Raw genomic sequence first — 20,792 nt, forward strand, 5'->3', positions numbered from 1 at the left:
TGGTTTCTGGCTGGAAAGCCTGCTGGGAAGAGGATGAGGTTGGGTTGCTGAATAGGAGTTAAGCATGGAACTGGGTTCTAGAAGTGAAGGAATAAAAAAAAAAAACAAGTTATTGAATCAGAAATTAATAGTTGGTGACTTCATGCTATCTTGCATGCTATTCTTTTGTTCACAAACACATATCTTCCTTAGTCTCTATTCCTTTCTATTTTATATTCTTCTAACATCTCCTCATTGTTTTAACCTCAGTGGCCCTTAAACCTTGCTCCTAATTCCTAACTCTGCCCTACTATTTTCTTGCCTTCTTTCATATCCAGCCCATAAATCTTAGCTGTTTAACCTTGAACAAATTACTTAACCTCTCTTTGCCTCAGTTTCCTCATCTACAGTAAAGGGTTAACAATGGAAGAAGGTATCTTGGGTTTCTGTGAACACTAATTAAAATAATCCATATAAAGTGCTTGGCACAGTGTCTGATACCTAGTAAACACTCAGTAAATGTTAGCAGTAATAATAATAATATTACTAAAATTAATAATAAAATAATAGTAAGTTAGTAATTAGTATAATTATTTTTTCTTTTATTTTCTAGCTTCTCCCTCCCTATAGAATCCTCCACGACCCCCTCCCCGATCTCCCAGCCGTCTTTCCCCACTCCTCCCCTTAATTGATGCCAGGCTCTCTTCTATCACACTCTGTACCTCTTCATCATAATCTTGTGCCTCTTCCCTGCCCTCTTTCATACATCCCTCCCCTCCAGTCTTATCACTTTATTCTAACCCCCTTCACCCACCTGCAAATTGAAGTTACCTGAGGAAAAACTTTACAGCAACAACTGCAGCTCTAGGCAGGAGATATGGGCTTGGATCTGTGTTTGGAAAAGGAAATGGAAAATAATCAGGGATCATTGGGTTCTGGAGCTGCACAGTCCACAACTGCTGAAACTGTGGTTATTCCCCCCTCTGTTTTCTTCCACTGGGACTACAGAAAGGAGTGGATAAAGAATTCTTTCTCCTTTTCGCTGTGTTGGATGAGAACAAGAGCTGGTACAGCAATGCCAATCAAGCAGCTGCTATGTTGGATTCCCGACTGCTCTCAGAGGATGTCAAGGGTTTCCAAGACTCTAATCGGATGCATGGTATGGGGAGTGCTTTTACCCTAAGCTACAACTGAGAGATTATAAGTAAAATCTAGCCTAGATTTAATCATGATCCATTCCTGAAAACATTGATCCTATCGGTCAGCTCTTCCCAAGAGACAAGCTAAATCAAGGGATTAAACCTAAGACAACATATCTTATACTTAGCACCTTCTTGTGCTTTGTTCTGTGTTACACAGTATGGGAGACACTGGAAAAAGATACTGTGAAATGAGGATTGCTCACAAAGAATCCGCTAGAGAATGAGGAGAGTAAGCTGGGATGATACCTTTCCAGTCTTATCTCCTTCTTTCTTATAACCCACTATCCTTGCTTCCCAACCCCATAGTCCAGCCAAACAGGGATATTTTCTCTATACAGACATACCTTGTACTCTTCTGAGTTCATGCTTTCGTAATGCTTTGTCCTCCGCTTGAAATGCCCCTCCTTACATTTTTGCTCTTAGCCAGTGGAAATTCTTCTCATTCTCTAAGGCCCTACTCAAAAGCTACCTCCTCCTCATTTCTTATTACCAAATCCCAGGATGATGACACCCTCTTACTAACTACTATTGTATTTTTATCAGACTCTTTCAATAGCAAGTTCCATACACTCCAAAATATTGTAGTTATTTGTTACGTGCCTTTTGACTTCTGCTAGAGTGTAGTCTCCTTAAAGGTGAGTATTGTTTGTTGTTTATCTGTGTATCCTTTACATGGTCTAATATATAGTAAGTAGTTATTGAACTAGTGAACTACTAAATTAATGAATAGGTGGGTGGGTGAGTGAATTAATGGGGAGTCATGGTCCAAGTTTGTAAGGAACTCTCAGCATTTTGCAATGAAATGAAACTAACACCCATAAAACAATTATAAAATATCCAAGACAGACTATAATTAAGTGCTAAATTGTGTGGAACAGCTTTTAAATGACATAGCGTTCAGAAAAGGAGAACATTAATGAGGAACAATCCAGTTAAAGGATTCCTGGAAGAAGGAAGTGCTTGACTGAGCCTTGAAGTCTGAATAACTTTGCAATCAAACATTATAGGTAGGGGAAGCAGAATCAAGCAGTTAGCGATGTTTCCATCAGCATCCCAGGGGATTACCAAATAAAGTTACTCATTAAAGCTGGTTCCAGTGGATGTAGGAACATTGAAAAGGGATCAGCTTCAAGCAGGCCTCCCTGTATTTTTGAGGGGAGTATGCAGGGTGGGAGAGGGTCAAGAACGAGTGTGTTGTCTTTTGGCTCTATCTCTTGGTTCTCATTACCAGTCAGTTGCATCAGTTGGAAAAAGTAATACAGTCTACAAACCAAGTTTATTCCAGTCTGAACTTATTTGGCAACTGATAAGTACTAGGTAACATGCAAGGTGCTTGGAAAAAATGGTGTGCTTCATGCTAGGTCAATCTAGTGTGGGAGATAAATTTGTAAGTAAATCACTGGACTCTGTGGTAAGTGACATTTCAGAATTTTGTGGGGAGAAAAGTTTCAAGGAAGCCAGAAAGAGTGTAAAAACTCTGCTTTACAGGGTAGATGATATTTGAGCTAGTGCATGATGGATATGTAGTAATTTGCAGTAGAGAGAAACCAGAGGGAAAGTTTATTCCAGGCAAAGGGAACAGCATGTGAAAAATCAACAAGTATTTTCTAAGTGCCTACTATGTTTAAGGCCTTGGGGATACAGAGGCAAATAGAGCTCACAGGATAATGGTGTGTATGTTGTGTGAAAGAGAGTGGGAGGATAGGTTATAGGTAGGAGTACCAGGGAGGAGGCTTTTGTGTGGGAGTTCAGGCCAGAGATGATGAGAGCCAGAAATAAGGCAGTGGGAGTGAAGATGAAAAGGAGGAAACAGATTGAAAGCTGAGGAAGGAACCTTGGGGAACTCCAACACTTTACAGAAGCATGAAGAATGAGTACAAGATGGAGGAGAAACATTCAGAAAATTATAAGAGAACCAGGGACATATGGTGCTACAGAAGCCAAGGGAGTGGAGTTTCAAGAAAGTGGGAATAGGAAAGATTAATACTTGTGTGTGTGTGTGTGTGTGTGTGTGTGTGTGAGTGTGTGTGAAAGAGTTGTGGGAGTGCAGAGTAGTTCAGTTTTGCCAGGATGTGAAGTATGGTGGAGGAGGGGCAGCAGGTAAAGCCGGAAAGGACAGTAAGGCCCTCGTCCCAAAGAGGCAGATCTTCATAAGTAGAACTAAAGTGGCTTAGGGAAGAAGGCAGAGGAGTTGAGAATGACTCAGAAATTTCAAGTTGTGGGAAAACTTAGTACAGAGCTGATGCCATGCTGCTGGCTGGTGCCCAAGTAGTCTGGTCTCATCTCCCCATCCTGTCTTGTGTTTTTGTTTTCCAGCCATTAACGGGTTTCTGTTCTCTAACCTGCCCAGGCTGGACATGTGCAAGGGTGACACAGTGGCCTGGCACCTGGTTGGCCTGGGCACAGAGACTGATGTGCATGGGGTCACGTTCCAGGGCAACACTGTGCAGCTTCAAGGCATGAGAAAGAGTGCAGCCATGCTCTTTCCTCACACCTTTGTTATGGCCATCATGCAGCCTGACAACCCTGGTAAGTGCTTTAGCAGCTGGCCCTAGGCTGAGAAACTTTATTGGGCATTGGGCTGGGTGAGGTGGGGGGCTGGTGAAGAGAAAAGAAAAGTCATGTTGAGGGTACTTGGGAACTTTTCAAAACAGTTGTGTCTTCTCCTTCCTCAATGTGTACTCCATGTTTTGGTTATTTGGATTCTCTTCTCAGTTGCAAGCAGAATAAAGAGCTGAGGAAGCTCTTTTCTGAAACAACAGGAGAGATGTAGGGATGCTGCCCAGTATCAAGGCAATTCTTGTATAAGCAGAGGGTAGACTTGGTTACATAGCCCCTTGGCCATGTAGAGATTCTATAAATTTAACCCTTGCATTGGAAAAGAGGTCCATGAGATGTACCTATAAGTGCTTCCAACTCTGATATTCTGTGAGGATTTTTGCAAACTTCTGGTGGGAGTGGGGGGCGAAGTGTGCTGTTAACAGTTGCAGCCTAGGAATCAGAACACAGGAACTTCTAGTCCAGGCTCTTTCATTAACTTGCTGTCCAATTTTTGTCTAATTAATTCCCCTCTCGGTGGCTAGATTTCTTCCTTCTTTCTTTCTTTTTTTTTGTTCATTCTTCCCCCTCTCTCCCTCTCTTCCTTTTTTCTCTTTCTTCCTCTGTCTCTCCTTCCTTCCCTCTCCTCCTCCCTTTCCCTCCCCTATCCTTCTTTCATGATGAAATTTGACTAGAATGTTTCTTCAGATTCCATCTGTGTCGATATTTCATAACGTAGCAGTAATTTCTCTTTTTTTTGTATTTTTTGATTATGTTTTTAGCATCTTTATTGGAGTATAATTGCTTTACAATATTCTGTTAGTTTCTTCTGTATAACAAAGTGAGTCAGCTATATGTATACATATATCCCCAAAACCCCTCCCTCTTGAGCCTCTCTCCCACGCCTCTACGTGGTCACAAAACACCGAGCTGATCTCCCTGTGCTATGCAGCTGCTTCCCACTAGCTATTTATTTTATATTCGGTAGTGTAGATATGTCAATGCTACTCTCTCACTTCATCCCAGCTTACCCTTCCCCCTCCCCGTGTCCTCAAGTCGATTCTCTACGTCTACGTCTTTGTTCCTGTCCTGTCCCTAGGTTCATCAGAAACTTTTTTTTTTTTTAGATTCCATATATATGCGTTAGCATGTGGTATTATTTTTCTCTTTCTGACTTACTTCACTCTGTATGACAAAATCTAGGTACATCCACCTCACTACAAATAACCCAATTTCGTTTCATTTTATGGCTGAGTAATATTCCATTGTATATATGTGCCACATCTTCTTTATCCATTCATCTGTCGATGGACACTTAGGTTGCTTCCATGTTCTGGCTATTGTAAATAGTGCTGCAGTGAACATTGTGGTACACGATTATTTTTGAATTACGGTTTTCACAGGGTATATACCCAGTAGTGGGATTGCTGGGTCATATGGTAGTTCTATTTTTAGTTTTTTAAGGAACCTCCATACTGTTCTCCAGAGTGGCTGTATAAATTTACATTCCCACCAACAGTGCAAGAGTGTTCCCTTTACTCCACACCCTCTCCAGCATTTATTGTTTGTAGATTTTTTGATGATGGCCATTCTGACCAGTGTGAGGTGATACCTCATTGTAGTTTTGATTTGTATTTCTCTAATAATTAGTGATGTTGAGCATCCTTTCATGTGTTTCTTGGCAATCTGTATATCTTTGGAGAAATGTCTATTTAGGTCGTCTGCCCATTTTTGGATTGGGTTGTTGTTCTTTTGCTATTGAGCTGCATGAGCTGCTTGTATATTTTGGAGATTAATCCTTGTCAGTTGCTTCGTTTGCAAATATTTTCTCCCATTCTGAGGGTTATCTTTTCATCTTGTTTATGGTTTCCTTTGTTGTGCAAAAGCTTGTAAGTTTCATTAGGTCCCATTTTTTAATTTTTGTTTTGTTTTTATTTCCATTTCTCTAGGAGGTGGGTCAAAAAGGGTCGTGCTGTGATTTATGTCATAGAGTGTTCTGCCTGTTTTCTTCTAAGAGTTTTATAGTGTCTGGCCTTACATTTAGGTCTTTAATCTATTTTTGAGTTTATTTTTGTGTATGGTGTTAGGAAGTGTTCTAATTTCATTCTTTTACATGTAGCTGTCCAGTTTTCCCAGCACCACTTATTGAAGAGGCTGTCTTTTCTCCATTGTATATGCTTGCCCCCTTTATCAAAGATAAGGTGACCATATGTGCGTGGGTTTATCTCTGGGCTTTCTATCCTGTTCCATTGATCTATACTAAAACAGAAATATAGTAATTTCTCTTTGCAGAGCCTAGGGTGTATTCTTTTTTCCAGGCAGTAGGTGGCAATAGTGTTTGTAAGAAAAATCTCTCAGTTAAATGCAGTTCCCACTAAAGTTTTATTTTAGTTCTGTAAATTCCATTCATATTTGAGAAAAAAAATCCTTAAACAAAGCAAGTTTCCTTGACAAATTAATAATTTCAGCCTGGCACTGGGTTTGACACAAACTTGACATAAAGCAGGCCACTTGGGTCCTCATTTCTCCCCATCTACCTAGGATACTTTCTTGGTCAAGAAGAGTTGTTGTTAGTAAATTAGAAATAACCATTAATGGGGCTGAAAGGGACAATAGAATTAAGTGCTTGTAGTGAGTGCTAGGGTGGGGAACGTCTGAAAAAGAAAGACCCATCTCTCTAGCCTTGGTCCCAAAGTCAAACCCTAGGTTTAATATCCTTCCTATGAAATTAGCCAGGCTCCCCAGCCAGGTCTATATGCCTCTGTGGGGCTCATTCTTACTCTGGATGAGTGAAATTATTTTTGTGCCACACTAAGGCCCAAGGAGAGTGACTGTAGATGGCTTAAAAACATGGGAGGGGAGGCAGTGAATGGGTTTATAATGGTAAAGGCTTAAAAGGTTAATCTTGGTCAAGATTCCTGAGTTTTCTTATTAGAAAAAGCCCAAACTCTTTTTATCTTTGCATTTTCCAGTCCTTTCAAACTCTTCTCTTTCTGAACAATCCTCGAGTCATAGAATGTTGGAACTGGTACAGCCCCTTCGAGACCATCTTTCACTTATTTTGCTAATGGGTGGAAGAGACAGAGATCTGGAGGGGGGAAAATGATTTTCTCATGTTAGGAATGTCGGCTCTATGTTTTTTTTCCCTCTTGCCCCTTCTCCATCAACACCTGTTGATTCTTACTCCTAGGTAATCTCTTTAATCTGAAGTCTCCTTCATTCTGCCTTGAGAGTTTAGTCTCTGATTAAGACTGAGAGAGACCATTGTGAGTAGCTCCCCAAAGACAGGACAAAATTACCAAATTAATGGAAAAGCCAGAACCAGAATCTGGCTTTGGAATTCTAGAAAAAGAGGTAGCAATGAAGATTGGTAAATATAAATATGCAATTAAGCAGCTTTGCAGATGACTTAAAACATCACCATGGAGATTCAACTTGTTGTTTGCTGGATGCTTACCATTATGTTTAAAAAACAGAAGAATAAATTCCCAGAAAAAATGCAGCAAAATGCTAGGAGTGTGAGTGTTGTGGGTTTATTGGTGACTTTTTTTAATCCTGTTTTTGCTTTGCTTTAAATTCTAATAATATTTTAATTTCAAATATTAATTACATTTAATAGAAATGATGATTTTGCACTTAAAAATGTCCCGAATAATACACCTCAGCTTTTCCAAAAGAACCACTGATACTAGAGCTTTGATAGCCAGGGAAAGTGGCAGAAAAAGAGGCTAGAGCTTGTAATGTGCTATTTTCCACCAACTTCATGTTAGATTTCTCAGCAACAAAGAGAACATTTATTACTGCTCTGGTCCTTCAGAGTATATTTTCTCTCTTTCACCATTGGAGCTCATTCCTTTTTTTTTTTTTTTAAACATCTTTATTGAAGTATAATTGCTTTACAATGGTGTGTTAGTTTCTGCTTTATAACAAAGTGAATCAGTTATACATATACATATGTTCTCATATCTCTTCCCTCTTGCATCTCCCTCCCTCCCACCCTCCCTATCCCACCCCTCTAGGTGGTCACAAAGCACCGAGCTGATCTCCCTGTGCTATGCGGCTGCTTCCCACTAGTTATCTATTTTACATTTGGTAGTGTATATATGTCCATGACACTCTCTCACCCTGTCACATCTCACCCCTCCCCCTCCCCATATCCTCAAGTCCATTCTCCAGTAGGTCTGTGTCTTTATTCCCGTCTTGCCACTAGGTTCTTCATGACCTTTCTTTTTTCCTTAGATTCCATATATATGTGTTAGCATACTGTATTTGTTTTTCTCTTTCTGACTTACTTCACTCTGTATGACAGACTCTAACTCCATCCACCTCATTACAAATACCTCCATTTCATTTCTTTTTATGGCTGAGTAATATGCCATTGTATATATGTGCCACTTCTTCTTTATCCATTCATCTGATGATGGACACTTAGGTTGCTTCCATGTCCTGGTTATTGTAAATAGAGCTGCAATGAACATTTTGGTACATGACTCTTTCTGAATTATGGTTTTCTCAGGATATATGCCCAGTAGTGGGATTGCTGGGTCGTATGGTAGTTCTATTTTTAGTTTTTTAAGGAACTTCCATACTGTTCTCCATAGTGGCTGTATCCATTTACATTCCCACCAACAGTGCAAGAGTGTTCCCTTTTCTCCACACCCTCTCCAGCATTTATTGTTTCTAGATTTTTTGATGATGGCCATTCTGAACGGTGTGAGATGATACCTCATGGTAGTTTTGATTTGCATTTCTCTAATGATTAATGATGTTGAGCATTCTTTCATGTGTTTGTTGGCAATCTGTATATCTTCTTTGGAGAAATGTCTATTTAGGTCTTCTGCCCATTTTTGGATCGGGTTCTTTGTTTTTTTGTTATTGAGCTGCATAAGCTGCTTGTAAATCTTGGAGATTAATCCTTTGTCCGTTGCTTCATTTGCAAATATTTTCTCCCATTCTGAGGGTTGTCTTTTGGTCTTGTTTATGGTTTCCTTTGCTGTGCAAAAGTTTTGAAGTTTCATTAGGTCCCATTTGTTTATTTGTGTTTTTATTTCCATTTCTCTAGGGGCTGGGTCACAAAGGATCTTGCTGTGATTTATGTCATAGAGTGTTCTGCCTATGTTTTCCTCTAAGAGTTTGATAGTGTCTGGCCTTACACTTAAGTCTTTAATCCATTTTGAGTTTTTTTTTTGTGTATGGTGTCAGGGAGTGTTCTAATTTCATACTTTTACATGTACCTGTCCAATTTTCCCAGCACCACTTATTGAAGTGGCTGTCTTTTCTCCACTGTATATGCTTGCCTCCTTTATCAAAGATAAGGTGACCATATGTGTGTGGGTTTACCTCTGGGCTTTCTATCCTGTTCCTTGATCTATATTTCTGTTTTTGTGCCAGTACCAAACTGTCTTGATTACTGTAGCTTTGTAATATAGTCTGAAGTCAGGGAGCCTGATTCCTCCAGCTCCATTTTTCGTTCTCAAGATTGCTTTGGCTATTCGGGGTCTTTTGTGTTTCCATACAAATTGTGAAATTTTTTGTTCTAGTTCTGTGAAACATGCCAGTGGTAGTTTGATAGGGATTGCATTGAATCTGTAGATTGCTTTGGGTAGCAGAGTCATTTTCACAATGTTGATTCTTCCAATCCAAGAACATGGTATATCTCTCCATCTATTTGTATCATCTTTAATTTCTTTCATCAGTGTCCTATAATTCTCTGCATACAGGTCTTTTGTCTCCTTAGGTAGGTTTATTCCTAGATATTTTATTCTTTTTGTTGCAATGGTAAACGGGAGTGTTTTCTTAATTTCACTTTCAGATTTTTCATCATTAGTATATAGGAATGCAAGAGATTTCTGTGCATTAATTTTGTATCCTGCTACTTTACCAAATTCATTGATTAGCTCTAGTAGTTTTCTGGTAGCATCTTTAGGATTCTCTATGTATAGTATCATGTCATCTGCAAACAGTGACAGCTTTACTTCTTCTTTTCCGATTTGGATTCCTTTTATTTCTTTTTCGTCTCTGATTGCTGTGGCTAACACTTCCAAAACTATGTTGAATAATAGTGGTGAGAGTGGGCAACCTTGTCTTGTTCCTGATCTTAGTGGAAATGGTTTCAGTTTTTCACCATTGAGGACAATGTTGGCTGTGGGTTTGTCATATACGGCCTTTATTATGTTGAGGAAAGTTCCCTCTATGCCTACATTCTGCAGGGCTTTTATCATAAATGGGTGTTGAATTTTGTCAAAAGCTTTCTCTGCATCTGTTGAGATGATCATATGGTTTTTCTCCTTCAATTTGTTAATATGATGTATCACGTTGATTGATTTGAGTATATTGAAGAATCCTTGCATTCCTAGAATAAACCCCACTTGATCATGGTGTATAATCCTTTTAATGTGCTGTTGGATTCTGTTTGCTAGTATTTTGTTGAGGATTTTTGCATCTATGTTCATCAGTGATATTGGCCTGTAGTTTTCTTTCTTTGTGACATCTTTGTCTGGTTTTGGTATCAGGGTGATGGTGGCCTCGTAGAATGAGTTGGAGAATGTTCCTCCCTCTGCAATATTTTGGAAGAGGTTGAGAAGGATAGGTGTTAGGTCTTCTCTAAATGTTTGATAGAATTCGCCTGTGAAGCCATCTGGTCCTGGGCTTTTGTTTGTTGGCAGATTTTTAATCACAGTTTTAATTGCAGTGCTTGTGATTGGTCTGTTCATATTTTCTATTTCTTCCTGGTTCAGTCTTTGCAGGTTGTGCATTTCTAAGGATCTGTCCATTTCTTCCAGGTTGTCCATTTTATTGGCATAGAGTTGCTTGTAGTAATCTCTCATGATCGTTTGTATTTCTGCAGTGTCAGTGGTTACTTCTCCTTTTTCATTTCTAATTCTATTGATTTGAGTCTTCTCCCTTTTTCTCTTGATGAGTCTGGCTAATGGTTTATCAATTTTTTTTATCTTCTCAAAGAACACGCTTTTAGTTTCATTGATTTTTGCTATTGTTTCCTTCATTTCTTTTTCATTTATTTCTGATCTGATCTTTATGATTTCTTTCCTTCTGCTAGCTTTGGGGTTTTTTTGTTCTTCCTTCTCTAATTGCTTTAGGTGCAAGGTTAGGTTGTTTATTAGAGATGTTTCCTGTTTCTTGATGTAGGCTTGTATTGCTATAAACTTCCCTCTTAGAACTGCTTTTGCTGCATCCCATAGGTTTTGGGTCGTCGTGTCTCCATTGTCATTTGTTTCTAGGTATTTTTTAGTTTCCCCTTTGATTTCTTCAGTGATCACTTCGTTATTAAGTAGTGTATTGTGTAGCCTCCATGTGTTTGTATTTTCTACAGATCTTTTCCTGTAATTGATATCTAGTCTCATAGCGTTGTGGTCGGAAAAGATACTTGATACGATTTCAATTTTCTTAAATTTACCAAGGCTTGATTTGTGACCCAATTTATGATCTATCCTGGAGAATGTTCCATGAGCACTTGAGAAAAATGTGTATTCTGTTGTTTTTGGGTGGAATGTGCTATAAATATCAATTAAGTCCATCTTGTTTAATGTATCATTTAAAGCTTGTGTTTCCTTATTTATTTTCATTTTGGATGATCTGGCCATTGGTGAAAGTGGGGTGTTAAAGTCCCCTACTATGATTGTGTTACTGTCGATTTCCCCTTTTATGGCTGTTACTATTTGCTTTATGTATTGAGGTGCTCCTATGTTGGGTGCATAAATATTTACAATTGTTATACCTTCCTCTTGGATCGATCCCTTGATCATTATATAGTGTCCTTCTTTGTCTCTTGTAATAGTCTTTATTTTAAAGTCTATTTTGTCTGATATGAGAATTGCTACTCCAGCTTTCTTTTGATTTCCATTTGCATGGACTATCTTTTTCCATCCCCTCACTTTCAGTCTGTAGGTGTCTCTAGGTCTGAAGTGGGTCTCTTGTGGACAGCATATATATGGGTCTTGTTTTTGTATCCATTCAGCCAGTCTGTGTCTTTTGGTGGGAGCATTTAATCCATTTACATTTAAGGTAATTATCGATATGTATGTTCCTATTCCCATTTTCTTAAATGTTTTGGGTTTGTTATTGTAGGTGTTTTCCTTCTCTTGTGTTTCTTGCCTAGAGAAGTTCCTTTAGCATTTGTTGTAAAGCTGGTTTGGTGGTGCTGAACTCTCTCAGCTTTTGCTTGTCTGTAAAGGTTTTAATTTCTCCATCAAATCTGAACGAGATCCTTGCTGGGTAGAGTAACCTTGGTTGTAAGTTTTTCTCCTTCATCACTTTAAGTATATCCTGCCACTCCCTTCTGGCTTGCAGAGTTTCTGCTGATAGATCAGCTGTTAACCTTATGGGGATTCCCTTGTGTGTTATTTGTTGTTTTTCCCTTGCTGCTTTTAATATTTTTTCTTTATATTTAATTTTTGACAGTTTGATTAATATGTGTCTTGGTGTGTTTCTCCTTGGATTTATCCTGTATGGGACTCTCTGTGCTTCCAGGACTTGATTAACTATTTCCTTTCCCATATTAGGGAAGTTTTCAACTATAATCTCTTCAAATATTTCTCAGTCCCTTTCTATTTCTCTTCTTCTTCTGGGACCCCTATGATTCGAATGTTGGTGCGTTTAATGTTGTCCCAGAGGTCTCTGAGACTGTCCTCAGTTCTTTTCATTCTTTTTTCTTTATTCTGCTCTGCAGTAGTTATTTCCACTATTTTATCTTCCAGGTCACTTATCCGTTCTTCTGCCTCAGTTATTCTGCTCTTGATCCCGTCTAGAGTGTTTTTAATTTCATTTATTGTGTTTTTCATTGTTGCTTCATTCCTCTTTAGTTTTTCTACGTCCTTTTAAATGTTTTTTGCATTTTGTCTATTCTATTTCCAAGATTTTGGGTCATCTTTACTATCATTATTCTGAATTCTTTTTCAGGTAGACTGCCTATTTCCTCTTCATTTGTTAGGTCTGGTGTGTTTTGACCCTGCTCCTTCACCTGCTGTGTGTTTTTTGTCATCTCATTTTGCTTATCTTACTGTGTTTGGGGTCTCCTTTTCACAGGCTGCAGGTTCGTAGTTCCCGTTGTTTTTGGTATCTGTCCCCAGTGGCTAATGTTGGTTCAGTGGGTGTGTAGGCTTCCTGGTGGAGGGGACTAGTGCCTGTGTTCTGGTGGGTGAGGCTCGATTTTGTCTTTCTGGTGGGCAGTTCCACGTCTGGTGGTGTGTTTTGGGGTGTCTGTGGCCTTATTTTGATTTTAGGCAGCCTCTCTGCTAATGGATGGGGCTGTGTTCCTGTCTTGCTAGTTGTTTGGCATAGGGTGTCCAGCACTGTAGCTTGCTGGTCATTGAGTGAAGCTGGGTCTTGATGTTGAGATGGAGATCTCTGAGAGATTTTCACCATTTGATATTACATGGAGCTGGGAAGTCTCTTGTGGACCAGTGTCCTGAAGTTGGCTCTCCCACCTCAGAGGCACAGCCCTGACACTTGGCTGGAGCAGCAAGAGCCTTTCATCCACATGGCTCAGAATAAAAGTGAGAAAAAATAGAAAGAAAGAAAGAAAGAGGATAAAATAAAATAAAATAAAATAAAATAAATCTATTATAATAAAAAATAAAAAAATTATTAAGAATAAATTTATTAAGAAAAAAATTTTTTTTAATTTTTAAAAATAGATTTATTAATTTTTTATAATAAAAAATAAGAAAAAAATTATTAAGAAAAAATTTATTAAGGAAAAATTTTAATTTTTTAAAATAAAAAATATGAAAAAACTTATTAAATTTTTTTTTTTAATTTTTAAAAATAGAAAATAAGGAAAATATTATTAAGAAAACATTTATTAGGAAAGAAAACTTTTTAAGTTAAAAAAAAAAAAACAGACAGACCTAACCCTAGGACTAATGGTGAAAGCAAAGCTATACAGAGAAAATCTCACCCAGAAGCATACACATATACACTCACAAAAAAAGGAAAAGAGGAAAAATTAATATATTCTGCTCCCAAAGTCCACCTCCTGAATTTGGGATGATTCGTTGTCTATTCAGGTATTCAACAGATGCAGGCACATCAAGTTGTTTGTGGAGCTTTAATCCGCTACTTCTGAGGCTGCTGGGAGAGATTTCCCTTTCTCTTCTTTGTTCGTACAGCTCCTGGGGTTCAGCTTTGGATTTGGACCCGCCTCTGCATTTAGGTCGCCTGAGGGCGTCTGTTACCCGCCCAGACAGAACGGGGTTAAAGGAGCATCTGCTTCGGGGGCTCTGGCTCACTCAGGCCGGGGGGAGGGAGGGGTACGGATGCGGGGCGAGCCTGCGGCGGCAGAGGCCGGCGTGACGTTGCAGCAGCCTGAGGCGCGCCGTGCGTTCTCCTGGGGAAGTTGTCCCTGGATCACGGGAGCCTGGCCGTGGCGGGCTGCACTGGCTCCCGGGAGGGGCGGTGGGGAGAGTGACCTGTGCTCGCACACAGGCTTCTTGGTGGCGGCAGCAGCAGCCTTAGCATCTCATGCCCGTCTCTGGGGTCCGCGCTGATAACCGCGGCTCGCACCCATCTCTGGGGTCTGCGCTGATAGCCGCGGCTCGCGCCCATCTCTGGAGTTCGTTTAGGCGGCGCTCTGAATCCCCTCTCCTTGCATGCCACGAAACAAAGAGGGTAGAAAAAGTCTCTTGCCTCTTAGGCAGCTCCAGACCTTTTCCCGGACTCCCTCCCGGCTAGCTGTGGTGCGCTAACCCCTTCAGGCTGTGTTCACGCCGCCAACCCCAGTCCTCTCCCTGCGATCCGACCGAAGCCCGAGCCTCAGCTCTCAGCCCCTGCCTGCCCCAGCGGGTGAGCAGACAAGCCTCTCGGGCTGGTGAGTGCTGCTCGGCACCGCTCCTCTGTGCGGGAATCTCTCCGCTTTTCCCCCTGCGCCCCTGTTGCTGTGGGATCTGCGCTGATAGCCGCAGCTCGTGCCCGTCTCTGGAGCTCATTTAGGCGGCGCTCTGAATCCCCTCTCCTTGCGTGCCATGAAACAAAGAGACAAGAAAAAGTCTCTTGCCTCTTCGGCAGCTGCAGACTTTTTCCTGGACTCCCTCCCGGCTAGCTGTGGTGCGCTAACCCCTTCAGGCTGTGTTCATGCTGCCAACCCCAGTCCTCTCCCTGGGATCTGACCTCCGAAGCCCGAGCCTCAGCTCCCAGCCCCCGCCCACCCTGGCGGGTGAGCAGACAAGCCTCTCGGGCTGGTGAGTGCTGCTCGGCACCGATCCTCTGTGCGGGAATCTCTCCGCTTTGCCCTCCGCACCCCTGTGGCTGCGCTCTCCTCCATGGCTCCAAAGCTTCCCCCCCTGCCACCCGCAGTCTCCGCCCGTGAAGGGGCTTCCTAGTGTGTGGAAACCTTTCCTCCTTCACAGTTCCCTCCCACTGGTGCAGGTCCCGTCCCTATTCTTTTGTCTCTGTTATTTCTTTTTTCTTTTGCCCTACCCAAGTACGTGGGGATTTTCTTGCCTTTTTGGAGGTCTGACGTCTTCTGCCAGCGTTCAGTGCGTGTTCTGTAGGAGCAGTTCCATGTGTAGATGTATTTCTACTGTATCTGTGGGAAGGAAGGTGATCTCCGCGTCTTACTCTTCTGCCATCTTGCCCAGCTCTGGAGCTCATTCTTTATTCATTTATTTTTCCCCCTTTCCCACACTCTTTTCTTTCCCCATTACTTTTTCTCCCTTATCCTATTTTTTCCTCTTCCTCTTTCATCCTTTCTTTTTGTTTTGCTTCTCTCCTTTTTATATCTCTCTTCTCTTTTCCCTCTTCTTTCCTTCATTCTTCCCTTTTTTCATCTATTTGTCTCCTATCTTACCTTTTATCTTCCCTTCTTTTCATTTTCTCCTTGCATTCTTTTTATCTCTCTTCTTTCTTCCTTTCCTTCTTTCTTCTTTTCCTTCCCTTCTCTCTCTTTTTTTCACTTCTTTTTTTTTCTTCCTTTGATTTTTCCTACCTTTTTTGGTTTCTCTTTTTTATTTTTGTTTTTAATCTTCTTTTCTCCTTTTTCTTTTATCTTTATTTTTTTCCTTTTCCCTTCTTCCTGTTTCTTTTCTTCTTTTTCCTTTTCCTTTAATCTGTGTCTTTTCTCTCTTCTTGTCTTCATGTTTCTCCTTTTTTCTTCCTCACTTTTTATTTTACCTTTCTTTTACAATTAGATTTTCCCCAGACATAGTAAATATCTGTTTTCTTCCACTTTTTGGTCTAGATGCTAGGGATGTGAGGATGAATGAGGCAGTTCACAGTTAGTGTGAAAAGGAGAAAGGTATGTAAACAATATTCACCATGTTATGATAATGCTATCAGCCAAGGGCTATAGTAACACATGGGAAGCTATAACAAGTTCTGCCTGACTTGTGGAGTGAATCTTTCCTAGAAAAGCAGACATTCAAACTGAGCATTTAAAGAAGAGTTAACTGTTACCAGGCAAAGAAAGGGGATGGGTGGTGAAGAGGGTATTATAGGCAGTAGGAACCACATGGGCAGTGACTTGAAAGCAGCATCTGCTTAGAGAAGGTTGCATAGATTGATTTTATTCAATGGTTCTCAACTAAGGGGGTTTGCTAAAAGGTGTTTGGAAATGTGTGGAGATACTTTTAGTTGTTAAATGACTGGGGATATGGGGGTGTGATACTGTCATTTAGAGAGTGGGAGTCAGAGATTCTCAAGCTTTCTGCAATATGTAAATCAGTCTTAAACAATGAAGAATAATCCCACACAAACTGCTAGTACCAGCCTTGTTGAGGAACACCAAGAAAAAAGGTTTAAGAGGAGGTAGAGCAGGGGTTCCTTGAAAGAGGTGATGAGAGCCTGACAGTGGGTGGGAGCAATAGGGATGGACAGAAGTGGCAGAGTTAAGGGATATTTGAGAGAGAAATGACAGGACTTTGCTGAGGGGCTGAGCAAGAAGAAAGGATGTCTGAGGTTTTCGTTTGGCTTGTGCACTAGATGGATGGTAGTGTCATTAACCAAATGAGCAAACACAGAAGCAAGGAAAGGATAGTAAGGTTTAGGTAGAAGCACTCATTTGGGGGCATGGTGAATTTTAAATTTCTTGTGAAGTCCAAGTGGTGTGGACTTTACCATAGATAGCTGTGGGTAGACATATAAATATTGGAGGAAAAGTCCAGGCTAGAGAGAGAGATTTGAGTATTTTCATAGTCGAAGTCCTTTAGCATGTAAAGTTATAGGAAATAAAACTTAAAGCAAAAATCAACATTTAAGTGTAGAAGGGAGAAGATAAACCAGGTTAAGGAGACAGAAAAAAAGATTTGTCACAGAGGTAGGAGGAGAGTCAGATGACAAGGGCAGAAGAGCATTGAAAAAGAAGCAATTTGGGGACTTCCCTGGTGGTCCAGTGACTAAGACTCCACACTTCCAATGCAGGGGGCCCGGGTTCAATCCCTGGTCAGGGAACTAGAACCCACATGGTGCAACTAAAGATCCCATGTGCTACAACTAAGACCTGGTGAAGCCAAATTAATAAATAATTTTTTTTTTAAAAAAAAGAATCACCTTGGACAACAATGTCCATATGAGATGATGTGATAGTCCCAGGTCACATGATTCTCCCAAAAAGACTTCTATTTTTTCCCATTCCCTCCAGTGATCATCAGACTTTCTTCTCCATACCAACCCCTAAGCTATGACGTTTGGACAGTGTATACAGTCATTCATTTGTACAGAAATTCGTTCACTCAACACATATTTATTGCACACCTTCCATGTGCTAAGACTGGGGTAGAGAGGTGAAAAGATAGACATGATACTTACTCCCAGGGGAGATCTACAACAAACACACAAAAACACACACATAAAATAATAAGATAATTTCAGATCATGATATATGTCATGAAGGAAATAAAATACAATGGTGTGCTAAACTGACTGGAGCTTTAGAGAAGGTATATAGGGAAGGCCACTCTGAGAATGTGACATTTAAGATCTAAGTAATGGGGAGGAAGGAGCTATATGAAGATCTCTGAGCAGAATATTCCGAGCAGAGGGACAAGCAAGTGTAAATGTCTCAAGGTGGGAATAAACATGGTTTGTTCAAGGGTCAGAAAGAAGGCCAGTATGGTTGGAGTGTAGTGAGCAAGGAGAAGCCTGACATCGTATGAAATCATAGAGGTTGGCAAGAGTCATATTATATAGGGCCTTATAGACCTCAGTCAGGAACTTGGATTGTATTCTGAGTATGAATGGAGCATTTAAACAAGGGAGCAATGTGCTCTGGATCATATTTGTTAAAGAGTACCCTGTATCTTGTTTGGAGAATGTTTAAGGTGGGAGGGAGAAACAGAGAAGACAGTTGTGAGACCATTGAAGTTTTCCAGGTGAGAGATGATAGTGGCTTTGACTAAGGAAGTGAGAGTGGAAACAGAAGGATGACTGTGAGGGAAGAGATGATAGGATTTATTGATGGAATAGATTTGGGGGATAAGGGAAATAGAAAAGTCAGAAAGTAGATATGGAAAGAAAATATTAGATTTTTTCAAGAATTCTATAAACTAGTGGAAAGGACTGTTTTTTAAAGAGAGGAGCACTTAGTCCTTAACCATGTGATTTAGATGTAAAGTGTTTTAAGAGTAGAGAGGCCAAGAACGTAGAGTCCAATGTGGGCCGGAGTAGTCAGCGAGGACTTTCTGGAAGAGATGAAGCATGAATTGGGTCTTGGAGAATGAGTGAACTCTTATAGATATTTATGGGGAAAGGGATGGGCAGGTCTATTCCAGAAAAGTAAAAATAACATGAGTGAAAATTCCAAGATAAGAATGAGATATGTGAGAGGGGCCATCAGGGACAGATTTAGTTAAAGCACTGGTTGAGTTTGGGACAGAGTGGTAAGTGGGATTGTATCAGTAGTTTGGAGCTAGCTCATAGAGGCCTTTAAAAGCCAGGAGGAATTTGTAGTGGTGGTATAGGCAGTCAGCAGTAAAGGAAGGAATACTAGGGAAAATGTAAAAAAGTTAGTTTCTCCTGATCAATAGTCTATGAGCCTATATGTCCTTGACATAGAAACCTGGATCTTGAGATTAGATCCAGGCAGCTCTCCAATTCAGACATTTAAGACTGATATCCAAACATTTCATTGTAAAAAGCCTAGGGAAAGCCATTCCAAAGCTCTCTGATGTAAGAATTCTTGTGATCAAGAAATTCATATATATATATATGTGTGTGTGTATTTAAGCCCATATTTATCTCTTTGAGACTTGGTAGGAAGGGAGAAAATTGGTCAATTCATTCCTTCAAATAATAATTACAGCTTTATTTACTTACTTATAGTTTCACTTATTGAACATTTACTCTATAATGTGCCAAGCAATAACTACATATTATTGTGTTTAATTGTAAAACAATCCTATTAAGTAAAATGCCCCCCACTTTACCGTGAGGAAACTGAAACATACAGAGGCTTAAAATTTTCCTGAAGGTTATATAGATAATAAGTGTCAGATACGGTGACTGACCATCCTGGTTTGCTCAGAACTGAGGAGTTTCCAGGGATGTGGGACTTTCAGTGCTAAAACTAGAGAAGCCCTTGGTAAACAGGGAGGAGCTGGTCATCCTAGTGGCAGGTTTAGTTTTAAACCCAGACAATGTAGCTTTGGCACCAGAGTTCTTAAGCTCTGTGCTCATTGCTCTCAATAAACTTGTAATAATCTTTTATCTAATGCATAGAAAAACCTTATCTAAAGCTACCCACTCTCTGCAATATGCCTAGAGAGAAGTAGGAACTCCCTCAGGCACTATACAGGGGTATTTTGATTCAGGTTTTGCTCTCTGTTCCTACTTCAGGGACATTTGAAATTTACTGCCAGGCAGGCAGCCATAGAGAAGCAGGGATGAGGGCAATCTATAATGTCTCCCAGTGTCCTGGCCGCCAAGCCAACCCTCGTCAACGTTACCAAGCTGCAAGGATCTACTACATCATGGCAGAAGAGATGGAGTGGGACTATTGCCCTGACAGGAGCTGGGAACTAGAATGGCACAATCAGTCTGAGAAGGACAGGTAAGGCTTCAGAAAAGAAGCGATCACACTTTCAAAGACTCTGGACCATTTTACTGAAATGGAGGAGGATACTGAAATTCTGAGCTGAGGAGGCACTTATCTAAAGTCAACTAATAAGATACCAACAAATCTAGAGGAAGGACTAGAACACAGGTAAGCTGGTACTCAGTGCTTGGTCTATGTTGTTATACTGTAGAGCTGAAGTAAAGACCTTACCCACATCCTCATGCTCTCAGTCTTGGCATCCTTTCCTCTGGTTAGCCAGAAGCACTGATATTGGGACTTAAATTTTATAGGGAATTTACTCAAGGGACTGAATGTCCCCAAGCTCAGATGTCCCTTGACAAAATGTCTTTAACATAGAGGCTAAGCTGTATAGAAGAAAAGGCCCAAAATAGAGTGGCTTAAATATGTTAGAATTTTATTTCTTGCTTAAGTACAAATATGAGCAGTTCGGGGCCAATAGGTGAACTAGTCACCCATAACACTTGCTTTCATCTCTGGAACTAAGACATCTCTTCCAGTTGTAGTCATTCCCAGCTATCAAGAAATGGGAACTAAATCCATGCCAAGCAGCATTGTCTGTGAGGCCTGAAGTTGTAATACATTACTTTCTCTGAATCCCCGTTATCCTGAACTTATTCATATGGCCATACCTAGCTGCAAGAAAGTCCAGGAAGTGTAATCTCTGGTTAGGCAGCCATGTGCTCAGCTAAAACCTAGGTGATTCTATTACTAAAAAGGAAGGAGGGGAGAATGGGAATTATGGTACAGTTTAGCAATTTCCACTATAGTTTATTTTTGGTGTTCTCACTACCCTTTACCAATCTTTATGTTGGTTTTTGAAGGTTGAAGCCTTCTTGCTAACTTGTTCTGCCACCTAGAAAAAATTAATTCCCTTTTCTGGATTCTGGTTTACTCATCTTTAAAGTGATGTGGTATAGTTGAAAGAACTTGACCAGCCTTTAATCCAAGCCCTGGCTCCCTTTCTGGCTGATAGTATCAATGAAGATAAGCCCTGTCACCTCTAGATCACTGGATTCCTCCTCTAGGACATACATACCTCATCAGCCTAT

The 20,792-nt window shown here is 40.4% G+C and overlaps 1 protein-coding gene across 7 annotated transcripts in view; it reads left to right on the forward strand.

Moving 5' to 3' along the window:
* HEPH (hephaestin) overlaps positions 1 to 20,792 on the forward strand; it is an 86,734-nt gene that overhangs the window by 30,857 nt on the left and 35,085 nt on the right. For all 7 annotated transcript variants that reach the window (XM_061179519.1, XM_061179520.1, XM_061179523.1 and 4 more), the window contains 3 exons: positions 988 to 1,138; positions 3,498 to 3,710; positions 19,503 to 19,716. In XM_061179519.1, the coding sequence (XP_061035502.1) occupies positions 988 to 1,138; positions 3,498 to 3,710; positions 19,503 to 19,716 (578 nt within the window). The remainder of the gene's footprint in view (positions 1 to 987; positions 1,139 to 3,497; positions 3,711 to 19,502; positions 19,717 to 20,792) is intronic.

This window comes from Eubalaena glacialis, chromosome X (assembly GCF_028564815.1).
Source record: "Eubalaena glacialis isolate mEubGla1 chromosome X, mEubGla1.1.hap2.+ XY, whole genome shotgun sequence".
Lineage (NCBI taxonomy): Eukaryota > Metazoa > Chordata > Mammalia > Artiodactyla > Balaenidae > Eubalaena > Eubalaena glacialis.